Here is a 15,784-nt window from a genome sequence, read left to right as displayed (position 1 = left end):
AAATGGTGCCGCTGGGACCACAGAGCAATCTGATTGGCCAGCAGCTCTCTAAGGCGTGCCTTCCTCCCCAGTGAAGTCACTGTCTCCAGCCAATGAAGGCTCGATGGGGCATGAAGTGATAGTTCAGCAGCTGCTGTTGACCAGGATGTGTTACTCACCGACTCATCGGATGCAAATTAAAACCTAGCTAGTTTCAGAAATTCTCATGATGGGATCTGGGCAGCTTTCCAGCAGGCAAGTAACCTCTGGGGCATTTTCAACAGCCCCACCAGCCGGTGTCCACTGGGTGAGTCAGGTCACAACAACCCTCACTTCCCTCCACCCACAATACAAGTCCAATGAATCCATAAAGCCGCTCATTCCAAGATTTTTACAGTTCGGCTCATGAAATCTAATAAATAAACTCGTTTCAGACTGCTCATGATGTAGAAAAGCTACATCAGACAGGGAACATCTTACCCATGCAAGCAAATAGAATTACTATAGAAAGTCTGCATGTGACAATGAGGAGATTGAACAAAGAACAAAGTAAAGTACAGTACAGAACATTCTGCCTTCCAAGCCCGTGCTGATCGTGATGCCCTAACTAAACTACAAAAAAAATTCTGCCCTTATTTGGTTCATATTCCTCTACTCCCTCCCTATTTATGTACCCATCCAGGCACCTCTTAAATGTTGCTAAAGTGCTGGTTTCCACCACCTCCTCTGGCAGCATGCTCTAGGCACCCACCACTCTCTGCGTGAAAAATTTCCCCCGCACATCTCCCTTAAACTATTCCGCCTTCTCACCTTGAACATGCGTTCTCTTGTAATTGACACTTCCACCCTGGGAAAAAGCCTCTGTCTATCCACCTATCATTATTATGTAGACCTCTATCAGGTCTCCCCTCAGCCTCCATCTTTCCAGTAAAAGCAAACCCAGTTTATTCAACCTCTCCTCATAGTCAACACCCTCGAGACCTGGCAACATCCAGGTGAAGCTTCTTTGCGCTCTCTCCAAAGCTTCCACATCCTTCTGGTAGAGTGGCGACCAGAACTGCATGCAATACTCCAAATGCGGCCTAACCAAAGTTTTAGTTAGGACGGTGCAGGAAGGCTGCATTTCACCTTTCTAACAATGGAGTGTTCTGTGGTGCAAGATCAAAAGTATGATCTCTTCTCTAGCTCTATATTACTGCGCTCACCTCAGATAAATAAAGGTCAGTTTTGTCAAATTAATAGACTGTAAGGTATCTCTTTTTTAATCCTATAGGGAGATCGAGGACCACAAGGTAACCTCGGCGAAAAGGTACTTCTAATGTTTATAATGAGATTTTTTTTAAAAATTCCCAGCTTTAGCTTCTTTAATGCAGAAGATGACCTGTCCTTTCTTCTATCATTGTAACCATGGTTTTAGGGAGAAGATGGAGAAGCTGGTCAACGTGGAGAACCAGGAGCCAAAGGGATAAGAGGGAACAGGGTAGAAACTTCATCCAAAACCTTATACTTTTAAAGCAAATGTGATCTTTTTTCATTTAAATTATCAAACTGTTGTTTCAAGATGAAGTTCATTTTCGTAGCCTATATTTAATATAACAGAATTATTGTAGTTTAATTCACATTATGTTGATGTTACTATAAACTTGAGACATGAGGATTATTACTAAAATGTGTTCTTGAAGGAACAAATTCTGTAAATGGCTACAAAATAGTAGCATTTACATCACAGAAGGCCATTCAGCCCATTGTACCTATGCTAGCTCTTTGAGAGCTCTCCAATTAGTTGCACATTCCCCAAAGTCCAGTGATTTCTTTTTGAAACTGGTTACTGAACCTTCTTCCGCCACCATCTCAGGCAGTGCAACTGTGTAAAATAGTGTTTCAGCAGGTCCCCTCTGATTCCTTTGCCAACCATTTAAATCCATGACATCTGGGTTACTGACCATGACCATTATTGCCAGTGAAAATGGAGAATTGTGCACTCAGCCAGAACTCCCTTCACTGCTGTGGGACTGGAGAATCCTAGCCACAAGCGAGGATGGAGAATTTTGACCATTCTTTCACTGTTGTTCTGTCAAAATCCTGGAACTCTCTTCCTATAAGCACTGTGGGTGTACTATACCACCTATACCACATGGACTGCAACAGTTCATGAAGGTAGCTCACCACCATTACTATTTGAAATATCTTTTCAGGAAGTTCTCATGCTCCCCTATGCCATTCAATGAAACTGACTGTTTACAAGCTCAGAAGTCATAGAATCATAGAATCCCTACAGTGCAGAAGAAGGCCATTCAGACCATTGAGCCTGCACTGACAAAGATCCTACCCAGACCCTACCTCTGTAAGCCCATGTATTTACCCTGCTAATCCCCCTGTCACTAATATCTATCATTCTATGATTTCTGAGCTTGTAAACAGTTAGTTTGATTGAATGATATAGGGGAGGATGAGAATTTCCTGACGAGATATTTCAGAAGGTGGTAACTTCGCAGTTACAGGGAACTCAGGATGATAATAAATGTTTGGCAGCCTGGTGGGTTGGAAGAGGCAGGATGTGCAGGAATCCACCAGGTGTCTGCTAGTTCAAACCAATTCTCAGCACTGATTACTATTGAAGGTGACGATACCCCAGGAAAGGACAGTCTAGAGCGTAGCCACTACAACATGGAGCAAATAACAAAATTTATCATTGGCCAATCCACCTAATCAGCACACCTTTGGACCCAAGCTTAAGTTTAAGGAACTGAAAGTTGAAAATTTGAAAATTTTTCAAATAAATTTTTATTTATTAGTCAGAAGTAGGCTTACATTAACACTGCAATGAATTTACTGTGAAAATCCCTGTAGGGACTTCTTGCACATGTGGTTATCCAGGACATATGAAGCCTGGGGTTCCCACATGACTCCGGAATTGTTGTGAACGGATCTCTGCAGTTCCATCATGATGCTTAAAAATCTATCAAATACTATTATTTCATCCAAGGTGTGCAGGTTAGGCGGATTGGCCATGCTAAATTGTCCCTTTGTGTCCAAAGATGTAGAGGTTAGGTGGATTAACTATGGTAAATGTGTGAGGTTGCAGGGTGGGGAAGAAGCCTGGGAAAGGTACTCAGAGTTGGTGTGAACTCAATGGACTGAGTGGCCTCCTTCTGCACTGTAGGAATTCTAATCTATATTTTAATTTAGTATCCTCTTATTTCTGTGCATTATTTAAATCTAGATGCACACAAAATTTGCTTTAATATTGGTATCTACTACCTAATTAAAAATTGAGGAATTAAGTTTCCAGTATATTAACAATATGATTAAAATAATTACAGCCATGTGTAGCTCCAGTTTGATTAATAATCATCTACTAATAATCAACTAATAAAGTTCTCTGTGAAATAATGTGATATACTCACTTTCTATCTAGGGTAATTCTGGTGATTCTGGTGATCCTGGTGAACCCGGAGAGGTTGGACATTTTGGATTAAAGGTAAGATGTACAGCCATTTTACTAAGTTAATAAGGAACAGAGAAGTTAGAAGTAGTAATTGGCCATTCAGCCGTTCGAGCCTGCTCCACTATTCAATACGATTATAGATAATCTGATTATGGTCTCAACTGCACTTTTCCATCTGCCCCCTCCATCCCCCTCCCCTAACCCTTTGACTCCTTCATCTAACAGAAATCTACCTCACTTAGAAATCCACTGCCATTCAGCCCATTGAGCCTGCACCAACAAAGATCCTATCCTTGTAACCCCATATATTTATCCTGCTCATCCCCCTAACGCTAATATCTATGATTCTATGATTTCTGAGCTTGTAAACAGTCAGTTTGATTGAATGGCATAGGGGAGGATGAGAATTTCCTGAAGAGATATTTCACGAGATGGTAACTTCGCAGTTACAGGAAACTCAGGATGATAATAAATGTTTGGCAATCTGGTGGGTTGGAAGAGGCAGGGTGTGCAGGGATCCACCAGGTGTCTGTTTGACTCAACCTAAAAATCGTGAATCTCGCCAGCAAGATAGGGATTTTCGCCATCCCTTGCTGATGACATAATCAGATTCACATGCACCAAAAAGCAGGAATCTTATTTTAATAAATTCAAGTATCGTTAGCAACGCTCCTCCCCCCCCCCCCCCCCCCCCCCCGTCATATATTGATTCCTGGCTGTATTTTCAAACCATGCCAACATAATTTCACATCAGTGAGGTTTACAAGAGGTTCATCCGGATATGAACTTGTCGTGGGGCATTGAGGAGAGTAGAGCCCTGGGACGGTGGGGGTGGGGAATTGGGACATGACCAAGCAGTGGCGCCAACTTGGCAGTGCCAACATGTCATGATGTGGGTATGCCGGCGTTGGACTGGCGTAAACACAGTAAAAAGTCTGACAACACCAGGTTTTAGTCCAACCTATTTATTTGATAATATTCTCACTAGCTTTCGAGGGGACAGCCTCTTCGTCAGGTGAATGGAGAGTTCTGGCCTCAGACAGAGCATATAAAGCACAGACAGTTTAGAGATTACTGATTAAAATGCGAATCCTTACACCTAACCTGCTGTTCAAGACCTGAAGTGGCTGACAATGTGAGTGGTAGGAGCAATGATCACAGTTTAAAGAGATGTGTATTGTCTCCAGACAGTACAGTAAGTGAGGTTTTGCAAACCCAGGCAAGTCACGGGGGTTACAGATAGTGCGACATGAACCCAAGATCCCTGTTGAGACCGTCCTCATGTGTGCGGAACTTGGCTATCAGTCCCTGCTCAGCGACTCTGCGCTGTCGTGTGTTGTGAAGGCCGCCTTGGAGAATGCTTACCCGAAGGTCAGAGGCTGAATGCCCGTGACCACTGAAGTGTTCGCCAACAGGAAGGGAACAGTCTTGCCTGGTGACTGTCGAGCGATGTTCATTCATCCGTTGTCGTAGCATCTGCATGGTCTCCCCAATGTACCATGCTTCGGGACATCCTTTCTTGCAACGTATCAGGTAGACAATGTTGGCCGAGTTGCAAGAGTATTTACCATGTACCTGGTGGATGGTATTCTCACGTGTGATGATGGTATCCATGTCGATGATCCGGCATGTCTTGCAGAGGTTGCTGTGGCAGGGTTGTGTGGTATTGTGGTCACTGTTCTCCTGAAGGCTGGGTAGTTTGCTGCGAACAATGGTCTGTTTGAGGTTGTGTGGTTGTCTGAAAGCAAGAAGTGGGGGTGTGGGGATGGCCCTGGCGAGATGTTCGTCTTCATCAATGATATGTTGAAGACTCCGGAGAAGATGTCGTAGCTTCTCCGCTCCGGGGAAGTACTGGACGACGAAGGGAACTCTGTCCACTGTGTCCCGTGTTTGTCTTCTGAGGAGATCGGTGCGGTTTTTCGCTGTGGCGCATCGAAACTGCCGATCTATGAGTCGACTCATAGATCGGCAGTTTCGATGCGCCACAGCGAAAAACCGCACCGATCTCCTCAGAAGACAAACACGGGACACAGTGGACAGAGTTCCCTTCGTCGTCCAGTACTTCCCCGGAGCGGAGAAGCTACGACATCTTCTCCGGAGTCTTCAACATATCATTGATGAAGACGAACATCTCGCCAGGGCCATCCTCACACCCCCACTTCTTGCTTTCAGACAACCACACAACCTCAAACAGACCATTGTTCGCAGCAAACTACCCAGCCTTCAGGAGAACAGTGACCACAATACCACACAACCCTGTCACAGCAACCTCTGCAAGACATGCCGGATCATCGACATGGACACCATCATCACACGTGAGAATACCATCCACCAGGTACATGGTAAATACTCTTGCAACTCGGCCAACATTGTCTACCTGATACGTTGCAAGAAAGGATGTCCCGAAGCATGGTACATTGGGGAGACCATGCAGATGCTACGACAACGGATGAATGAACATCGCTCGACAGTCACCAGGCAAGACTGTTCCCTTCCTGTTGGCGAACACTTCAGTGGTCACGGGCATTCAGCCTCTGACCTTCGGGTAAGCATTCTCCAAGGCGGCCTTCACAACACACGACAGCGCAGAGTCGCTGAGCAGAGACTGATAGCCAAGTTCCGCACACATGAGGACGGTCTCAACAGGGATCTTGGGTTCATGTCGCACTATCTGTAACCCCCGTGACTTGCCTGGGTTTGCAAAACCTCACTTACTGTACTGTCTGGAGACAATACACATCTCTTTAAACTGTGATCATTGCTCCTACCACTCACATTGTCAGCCACTTCAGGTCTTGAACAGCAGGTTAGGTGTAAGGATTCGCATTTTAATCAGTAATCTCTAAACTGTCTGTGCTTTATATGCTCTGTCTGAGGCCAGAACTCTCCATTCACCTGACGAAGAGGCTGTCCCCTCGAAAGCTAGTGAGAATATTATCAAATAAATAGGTTGGACTAAAACCTGGTGTTGTCAGACTTTTTACAGTGCCAACATGTGCCAGGGGTGGACCCTAATGGGTGACTCATGGAGTGCGGGGGATCTCATTTATTTGTGATTGTTGGAAGGGAGCAGACGTAGGAGATGTGGGGATGCTGGCATTGACTGTTTGGGGCGTAGGGAAGGAGTCTGATGCTGCTGACATTAATTGTTTATTGAAGGGGTGGTGGGGAGAAAGAGGGTGATATTGGCATTGATCACAGCGGGGATGCTGGCTATGACTGGGGGAATGAGAAAGGCCCAAGGCTTCTGTAGTGGGGTGGAGGGGGTTATTTTTTAAAGGGTGCACCGATCTCAGCGCAGGTGGGCTTTGCCAGCATGGTTAGACCTCGCTCCTCAAAAAGATGGCATGAAACACGTCCCCCTGTTTTTTGATTTGATTTATTATTGTTGCATGTATTAACATACAGTGAAAAGTATTGTTTCTTGCGAGCTATACAGACAAAGCATACTGTTCATAGAGAAGGAAATGAGACAGTAGTATTATTGTCATAGCTAGGGTGTAAAGAAAGATCAACTTAATGTGAGGTAGGTCCATTTAAAAGTCTGATGGCAGCAGGAAAGAAGCTGTTCTTGAGGCGGTCGGTATGTGACATCAGACTTTTGTATCATTTTCCTGATGGAAGAAGGTGGAAGAGAGAATGTCTGGGGTCCTTAATTATGCTGGCTGCTTTGTCAAGGCAGCAGGAAGTGTAGACAGCGTCAATGGATGGGAGGCTGGTTTGCATGATAGATTGGGCTGCAGTCACGACCTTTTGTAGTTTCTTGTGGTCTGAGGAGCCATAACAAGCTGTGATAGAACCAAAAAGAATGCTTTCTATGGTATATCTGTAAAAGTTGGTGAGAGTCATAGCTGACATGCCAAATTTCCTCAGTATCTGGCATACATAGCACGTAGAATCTCCACCCAAAGGTATGTAAATATTAATGAAAAAATTTGATTTTATTCTAAAATGAATTTCTGATCATTCCAGGGAAACAAAGGATCTCCAGGCACTTCCTTCAAGGTATGTAACCCTTATATATCAATAGATATTGATGCTGACAATATATTCTCTTTAATGTTTTAAATTTCATCTTTTCATTACAGCCATGTCACCTCATATCAACTGTGCGAGCCAACTGTCGTAAGTATATCTTTTAAAAGTAGCAACCATGTTAGTTTAGCCACATCTGTTCTATGAACAGCAGCTTCCTTTCCAAGCAACACATTGGGCCAGATGCTCCCCTTAGACTTGGTAACCGTGAGTTGGGCCATTGATAGTATTAATGGCTGAAACTCTAATCCTCTTAACACCTCTGAAACTTGTTCATATAAACAAACACACATTGAAAACCACAACAACATTTTACAACCCTATAAAATTGTCAAACTAGCAAAAATTGCAGTCTATATCAAGTTCTGTCAACTTTGCTCCCAGGGCTGAGTCAAATGGTTAGACTTGGAGGTCAGCCAAGCCTTCATACTAGGATCATATTGGCTGGAATTCTCAGACCTCTCCTGTGGCTGGGATTATCCAGATCTGCTGCTGTGAATGAAGATTTGACTGAGTGCCAAATTCTCTGTTCTCGCTGGCAGTGGGAGCGGGGCACGTGAGACTGAAGAATTCCGGCTGTAGTTCCAAATTTATTTCCACAACTCCCCAGTGAAAAATTACTGACCAAAATCAATTAACAAGATAAAGATATGGGGCGGAACTTCCCACCCTCCTACAACGTGTTCTCTGAAGGTGGACGCAGCTCATCATTGGCTTTTAGCAGGATCTTTGGTGCCGCCAATATATCCATAGAATCCCTACAGTGCAGAAAGAGGCCATTTATCTCACCCCTCTAAAATCCCACCCAGGCCCTATTCCTGTAACCCCACATATTTACCCTGCTAATCCCCCTGACACTAGAAGCAATTTAGCATGGACAATCAACCTAATTAACACATCTTTGGAGTGAGGGAGGAAACTGGAGCATCCAGAGGAAACCCACACAGACATGGGAGAATGTGCAAACGCCACACAGATAGTGACCCGAGGCGGGAATTTAACCTGGGTCCCTAGCGTTATGAGGAAGCAATGCTAACCATTGTGCCACCATGCCATCTGGCGTTTTGCGTGACACACCTGTCCCCCTGGCAGTAAGGGCCCAAAAATCCCACCAATGCTGTTTGTGTTCATCACAAACTAATAAAGGAGATGGATAGCTCACCACACTTTCAGGTGAAGATATAAACCAGTGCATCAGTATCCGGTACAAATTAACAATTAGTAGAGAAAACTTCCCAAGCTATAACATCTCAACAAGTGATCTCAGTTTAAATTCAAGCAGGTTGATAATAGGAACATAGGAATTAGGAGCAGGAGTCAGCCCTTCGAGTCTGCTCTGCCATTCAATTAGATCATGGCTGATCTTTTCCTGGTCCCAAATCCACCTCCCCACTTATTCCCCACATCACTTTCTTCTATCAGAAGTATACGTATTTCTTTTTTGAAACCATACAATGATTCAGACTCCACCGCGCTATGGGACAGCAAGTTCCACAAATTCACCACCCTCTGCGAGAAGTAGCTTCTCCTTATCTCAATTTTAAATCTACTGCCTCTCAACCTATACCTGTGACCTTCTTGTTCGAAATTGTCTCACATGAGGAAACATTTGGTCTACATCTACCTTATCAATCCCTTTTAATATTTTATATACCTCGATCAGATCCCCTCTCATACTTCTAAACTCCAGTGAGTATGAGCTCAAACTGTTTAATCTTTCCTCATACCTCGACCCTTTCATCCCCGGAATCAATCTGGTAAAGCCCCTCTGAACTGCCTCCAATGCCACCACAACCTTCCTCAAATAAGGAGACCAAGACTGGACACAGTACTCCAGATGTGGTCTCAACAATACCCTATACAATTGCAGCAACACTTTTCCACTTTCACACTCCAGTCCTTTTGCATTAAATGCCAACATCCATTTACCTTTTTTATAATGTACTGAACCCACATACCGACTTTCTGCGATAATGGTTGAAAGAGCAAAATGCTGCGGATGCTGGAATCTGAAAAAAAACAGAAAATGCTGGAAAATCTCAGCAAGTCTGACAGCATCTTGGGAGAGAAAACAGAGCCAATGTTTTGACTCAGGATGAACCTCCGTCAGAGATCTGACTCTAAACATTTGCTCTATTCTTTCTCCACATACGCTGTGAAACCTGCTGGGATTTTCCAGCATTTTCTGCTTTGTAGTAATGATGGAATATATTGATCAAGCTGTAAATAGCGTACCCTCAACAACTAATTTTCTTTTTTTCCCCTTTTCTTTCCTTGTAGCTTGTTGTTCACAAAGTAAGTAACACTCATTGAGTTTTGCAACAACCATAGTTTTAAACTGATCTGTTGTTTAAATGCTGTTCTGAATTATAAATGGTTTTTGCACTGTCCTAGGAAGGGGAGAGTGCCCCCCGTACCCCACTGAGTTGGCGTTTGCTCTGGACATGTCTACAGACGTCACACTAGCCAGGTTCGAAAGGATGAAAGGAATTGTAATTAATTTACTGCAGAACATTAACATCGCCGAAAGCAACTGTCCCATTGGGGCTCGTGTGGCGGTGCTTACGTACAATAATGTAGCGAGGCCCTTCATTCGATTTTCAGACTTTAAGAAGAAGCAGTTACTTCTGCAGGAAATAGAAGAACTGGCACACGAACGATCAACCAGAAGGCGGAATATTGGCGTTTGTATGCATTTTGTTGCAAGAAATACTTTCAAACGAGTTCGCAATGGCATCCTAGTGAGAAAAATCGCTGTGTTTTTCACTAACGGAGTGTCCAAAGACACCAACTCCATCGCTGCAGCTGCCGCCCTATTCCATGCTTCAGATATCATTCCAGTCATCATCGCCTTCAAAGACGTCCCAGAAATAAAACGAGCTTTTCAGGTAAATAAAAACAATTTGTTCATTTGTTTCACTCCATTACATTGAGTAGAATGAGTAATTAATTCGGATATTCATAGGAATGCACAAGGGACAACCTCTTCATGTATCAATATATAATGTGTGGTAGTCCCAAGCCTGTATCATAGAATCGAGATGCCATTTGGCCCATCGAGTCTGCACTGACTTTCCGACTGCAAAACCTACCCATGCTGTCTTTCCCACCCTTTCTCTGTAACCTACACATTTACTGTGGCCAACCTCACCAAACCTACACATTTTGGGACACTAAGGTCCCAAATATGGCCAATCCACCTAACCTGCACATCTTTGGGCTGTGGGAGGAAACTGGAGCACCCAGAGGAAACCCACACAGACACAGGAAGAATGTGCAGTCTCCGTACGGACAGTGACTAAAGCCAGAATTGAACCCAGATCCCTGGAGCAATGAGACAGCAGTGCTAACCACTGTGCCACTGTACCATATGAGAAGTAACACTGTAAAACTGCACTATCTGAGCATTTTGTTAGCTTAACAATATTTGCCTTATGTTCTGTTGTCAATATTAATTTTAATTTCGTTCTTGCTATGTCCTTTCCTGTTCCTCTTCTTTCTAAATGGAAGGGTTAACCTATACATTTGAGACAGATTAAAATACTGGACAGAGGAATATTGTACAAATTGTTGTGGGACAAAAATGGCTGTCCCGCTCTCAGATTTTGGCTGAAATTTGGCTGCCCCAATTTTGGGGGCGAGGCTCGGAGAACGGCATTCTCCATTGGCGTTAGGCAGGATCATAAGAACCTCGGTCTGACATGCCGGTAAAATTCCGCCCTTTGTACCTATTTGAGTAACGACACGGAGATTATCAGAGTTTTAAAAACAGCCTTTATTTTCATGCTATAGCAAGGATCTGGTGCTCCAGCAGATGGCGTACCAGAGAGCGCTGAATGAAACATTACACAAACAGTTATACTCTCAGATTGAGTTCTAATTAATTATATATACCAATATACAATCATATACCAATCAAAGGTGTAGATTTGTTTAGAAATGCTCCAACTCCACTCATATAGATGGGATTACATTAGGTGTAACATTTCAGTATAGTTGTCTATTTACAACTTGTGCCCATCTACATAATAATATCTTTAAGCATGTAATTTTTCTCTATATATCGACTAACTTCCAAGTACAAGCCTGATAGAGAAATGTTTGACCTGTGGTATATTAGCCTCCCTTGTCCATTGTTCCTTGTTTGAATGGACACTGACTAACTGTTGCTGCACATGGTTGAATTAAATTCTTGTGTGTATGCTGTTTAGATTAATGCCTCCCTTTTAATTAAGAGTTTTATGGCCATTGACTGCTATCTGGATCTGGATAGAGATCTCTGAGTTTCCCTGTCCCTGAAAATTCTGCAGCCAGCAGCTGATGTAATATTTAAACCTATATAGGCAGCACGGTGGCACTGTGGTTAGCACTACTGCCTCACTGTACTAAGGACCCAGGTTCGATTCCAGCTGTGGGTGACTATCTGTATGGAGTTTGCACGTTCTCCCCCTGTCATAGAATCATAGCATTGCTATACAGAAGGAGGCCACTTGACCCATTGAGCCTGCACCGACCACAATCCCACCCAGACCCTATTCCTGTAACCCCACATATTTACCATGCTAATCCCCCTGACACTAAGGTCAATTTAGTATGGCCAATTCCCTTAACCCATACATCTTTAGACTGTGGGAGGAAACCGGAGTAAATTCACACAGACATGGGGAGATTGTGCAAACTCCACACAGACAGTGGTACAAGGCCAGAATTGAACCCGGGTCCCTGGAGCTGTGAGGCAGCAGCGCTAACCACTGTACCATTGTGTAGCCATGGATTTCCTCCGGGTGCTCCAGTTTCCTCCCACGGTCCAAAGATGTGCGGCTTAGGTTGATTGGCCATGCTTAATTGTCCCTTACTGTCCAAAGCTGTGTATGTTACGGGGATTAGTGGGGTTAAGGGAATGGGGCAGGGGATGTGCCTGGATAAGATACTCTGTTGGAGAGTTGGTGCAGGCTCAATGGGCCGATTGGCCTCCTTCTGCACCGTAGGGATTCTATGTTTATTAACCCCATTGCAAACGCATCAACTTTCATATTAGCAACAATAATTGAATTAAAATAAAGTGTTTACTGTCCTTATTTGTTAAAATGGTATTTTAGAAAAGACTGTTTATTTGCTTTCATTTTCCAGTTCTGCTTCTCTCTGAATCATCCCTTAAAGTGTTTTCATAGCTCTGAGGTTTGATGTTTTTGCAATTGTTTCCTGCAAATCTAAAAAAAGTTATATAAACCCCTTAAGTTTGACATTAAATAACTGATGATGGACGTAAATTCTGAATCTCACAAACAGCCCCGTTAGAGTGCTTAATGAATACTTGTTAGATATTCACCTATACTTCTTGGAACACCATGGGGCAATTTACCACATCCAATCCACTCAACCTGCACATCTTATGTAGCGCATCATCATGTGGTCATGTGACCACTCAGTCTGCAGGTTCCAAACGGATGTCTTCCACTCGTGGCAAGCTTGATTTTTAGAGGGTAATCCCTCATCGAAAGACTCTGCTAATTGAAATCTTAATTTTATCATGGGGAGCATTAAGAGCTCCATGGTCAGTATGGACTAGTTGGGCTGAAGGGCCTGTTTCCATGATGTATTGTTCTATGACAGGATTTTATGGCCTTGCTCATCCCAAAATCCCACCTGAGATCAACCGTTCTTTCCATGACCCACCCCTCACCTGCTCCGATTCCTGGGGCAGGCAAGCTGGTAGAATTCCAGCCTGTGACTCTGAGAGTCAACGATAGAGAGTGTAACTAAAGTCAGAAGGGGTAGGTAGGGAAGGTTTTAATCTCTGAAAGACAATGGCAAACCAGTTGGATTTTCACAACGATCGTTTCACAACGATTGTGGTCGGTATGTAGTTTCATGGCTCGTGCTGCAGGTTTGTAAAAGCTTCCAGTATTAACAGGATGGTAGATTTAAGCCATTTGCAGTGCTGTCAGAGATTAGAACTATGCCCATGGTATATGAAGTAGGCCTCTTAGAGAATTGTTCCACCCAATGTAAGGGAGAGGCTCGCGGAACAGAATTTTCCATTGGCCTTGGGCGGAATTTTACAAGCATCATCAGGACAAGCTCATAAAATCCCGGGTCATATCTCCTTAAAGCAACATCTTGCGTTGATTAAAAACTATTTATTGATATGTTTACTAATTATTCACTATACTTTATTTTACAATTATTTTATTTTAGATCTATATATTAATTAGCTGCAATACTTGGGCTTTATGATCTTCCCTATGTACTGTACGATGTTTGGACGGAACATATGAAGTTATTTTATTAAGATCACTTTCAAAATATTAATGGTTATGGATCTTTGTTTCTAAACTTTGCATTTCTTTCAATTCATTTAACCAAGGTTGATACTGAAGCCACAGCTCAAATAATTGTTCTGCCGAGCCAGCAGCAAGCCACTGAAGAATTATTAGACAGATTCCTTTTGTGCACACTGTGCTTTGGTAGGATTTTAAAATCAACTTTCTATTCACTATGTGCTACGGAGTATTTGAAATAATTTTCATTCAAACTTGGAATCAATTTACAAGTAAAGATGTGTTCACCTATGCTAAGGTTGGGCATCCTCCCAGTGTAAATGTCTGAAGCAAACCAATGTATGGGGCGGCACAGTGGCACAGTGGTTAGCATTGCTGCCTCACAGTGCCAGGGACCCGGGTTCGATTCCAGTCTTGGATCACTGACTGTGGGGAGTTTCTACTTTCTCCCCGTGTCTGCGTGGGTTTCCTCAGGGTGCTCCGGTTTCCTCCCACACTCCAAACATGCACGGGCTAGGTTGATTGGCCATACTAAATTAATCCCAGTGTCAGGGGGATTAGCAGGGTAAATATGAGGGAGTAGGGCCTGGGTAGGATTGTGACAGGTACAGACTCAATGGGCCAAATGGCCTCCTTCTGTAAAGTAGGGATGCTATGAGTCTATGAAACCCTTAGCTCACATGGCCTGCTTCAATATTTTGGCCAATAGGCCTTTAATTAGTATGAGGTGAGGCTTCCATCCCCAACAGGAAGAGGTCCCACCTGATTGAGCTGCTGGCAATTCTGCAAGACCAGCAGCGCCACCATGAGTGGAGGCTGTTATCGGTACTGCACCGAGGACGATGGAGGTGTTCAGCAACAGAGCAGACACCTCCAGGTATGTCTATGACTCTTCCGGCATATATCCATAAGATGCTTGTGTGTGAGCAATGTCAGAGAGTGCAGGTGGTGGAATGGGAGAAGCGGGGGAAAACAGAGAGGGATGATTTCCACCTCCCATGAGACCTGAAGCTAGGGTCAGTCAAATATGACCAGAGGTCAGATTCTCAACCTCCTAGTTTCTGTCAGTTATTGACCACCATTTTGTGGGTGCTTGCTGACATCTGGGTTAGAAAGTTCTGCGTTCAAGCCCCAGATGTGTTTTGATGTACTCAAATGAGAGTTTATAATGTGGCAAAATGCTCCTAGTGTTTTACTGAGGGAGAATTGCACAGCTGAAGATGCTTCATGTGAGATGCTTAAAAATAAACCCAGTCTGCCCTTTCATATGTATTAAAAGTTCCAAAACACCTAATCGAAGAATAACTGGTAAAGATTTCCTGGGTGCTTGTAAGGATATTTTTAAGTGCAGTTTAAACACCTAAAATTGATCATGAACTTCAGAAAGGTTATTGCAAAAAACACTTCAAGATTTTTGAACCATAGAATCCTACAACGCAGAAGGAGGTCATCCGGTCTATCGAGTCTGCACCGACCACAATCCCACCCAGGCTCTATCTCCATACCCCATGTATTTACCCTAGACAGCTCCCCTGACACTAAAGGGCAATTTAGCATGGCCAATCCACCTAACCGGCACAGCAGAATTTCACAGTAGCTTTATTGCAATATTAATGTAAGCCTTACTTGTGACTAATAAATAAACTATAACTTTAAACACCTGGAGAAGATGCAGACTCTGCACAGGCAGCGACCCAAGCCAGAAATCAAAACCAGGTCCCTATTGCTGTGAGGCCACAGTGCTAACCACTGTGCTACCATAACACCCTAAATTTTGATGTGAAAACCACAGGAACATAGCATCATACAGCTATAAATTGTGTTACTATGAGGAGCAAGCTGTTCTTTGTTAGTTTAGTATGCATCCTTAATAAAAGTTTAAGTTTATTTATTAATGTCACAAGTAGGCTTACATTAACAACGCAATGAAGTTACTGTGAAAATCCCCTAATCGCCACACCCTGCCACCTGTTTGGGTACACTGAGGGAGAATTTAGCATGGCCAATGCACCCAACCAGCACACTGACCTCTGAAATGGTC

General features: G+C 43.5%; 1 protein-coding gene and 1 long non-coding RNA gene across 2 annotated transcripts in view; both read left to right on the top strand.

Moving 5' to 3' along the window:
- Positions 1 to 15,784, top strand: part of LOC145357968 (collagen alpha-6(VI) chain-like) — a 125,844-nt gene that overhangs the window by 98,929 nt on the left and 11,131 nt on the right. The window contains exons 10-12 of the mRNA XM_080211606.1: positions 9,743 to 9,757; positions 9,857 to 10,350; positions 13,830 to 13,929. Of these exons, the coding sequence (XP_080067732.1) occupies positions 9,743 to 9,757; positions 9,857 to 10,350; positions 13,830 to 13,929 (609 nt within the window). The remainder of the gene's footprint in view (positions 1 to 9,742; positions 9,758 to 9,856; positions 10,351 to 13,829; positions 13,930 to 15,784) is intronic.
- Positions 1,251 to 7,442, top strand: LOC145353045 (uncharacterized). The gene is made up of 4 exons (XR_013888637.1): positions 1,251 to 1,288; positions 1,397 to 1,459; positions 3,398 to 3,460; positions 7,400 to 7,442. It is a non-coding gene; the product is annotated as an uncharacterized LOC145353045 (long non-coding RNA).

The sequence above is a fragment of the Carcharhinus amblyrhynchos genome, chromosome 2, assembly GCF_965287045.1.
Source record: "Carcharhinus amblyrhynchos chromosome 2, sCarAmb.v2.hapA, whole genome shotgun sequence".
Taxonomy (NCBI): domain Eukaryota; kingdom Metazoa; phylum Chordata; class Chondrichthyes; order Carcharhiniformes; family Carcharhinidae; genus Carcharhinus; species Carcharhinus amblyrhynchos.
The sequence above is the reverse complement of the archived record's forward strand: the minus strand, read 5'-3'. Positions and strand labels throughout refer to the sequence as shown.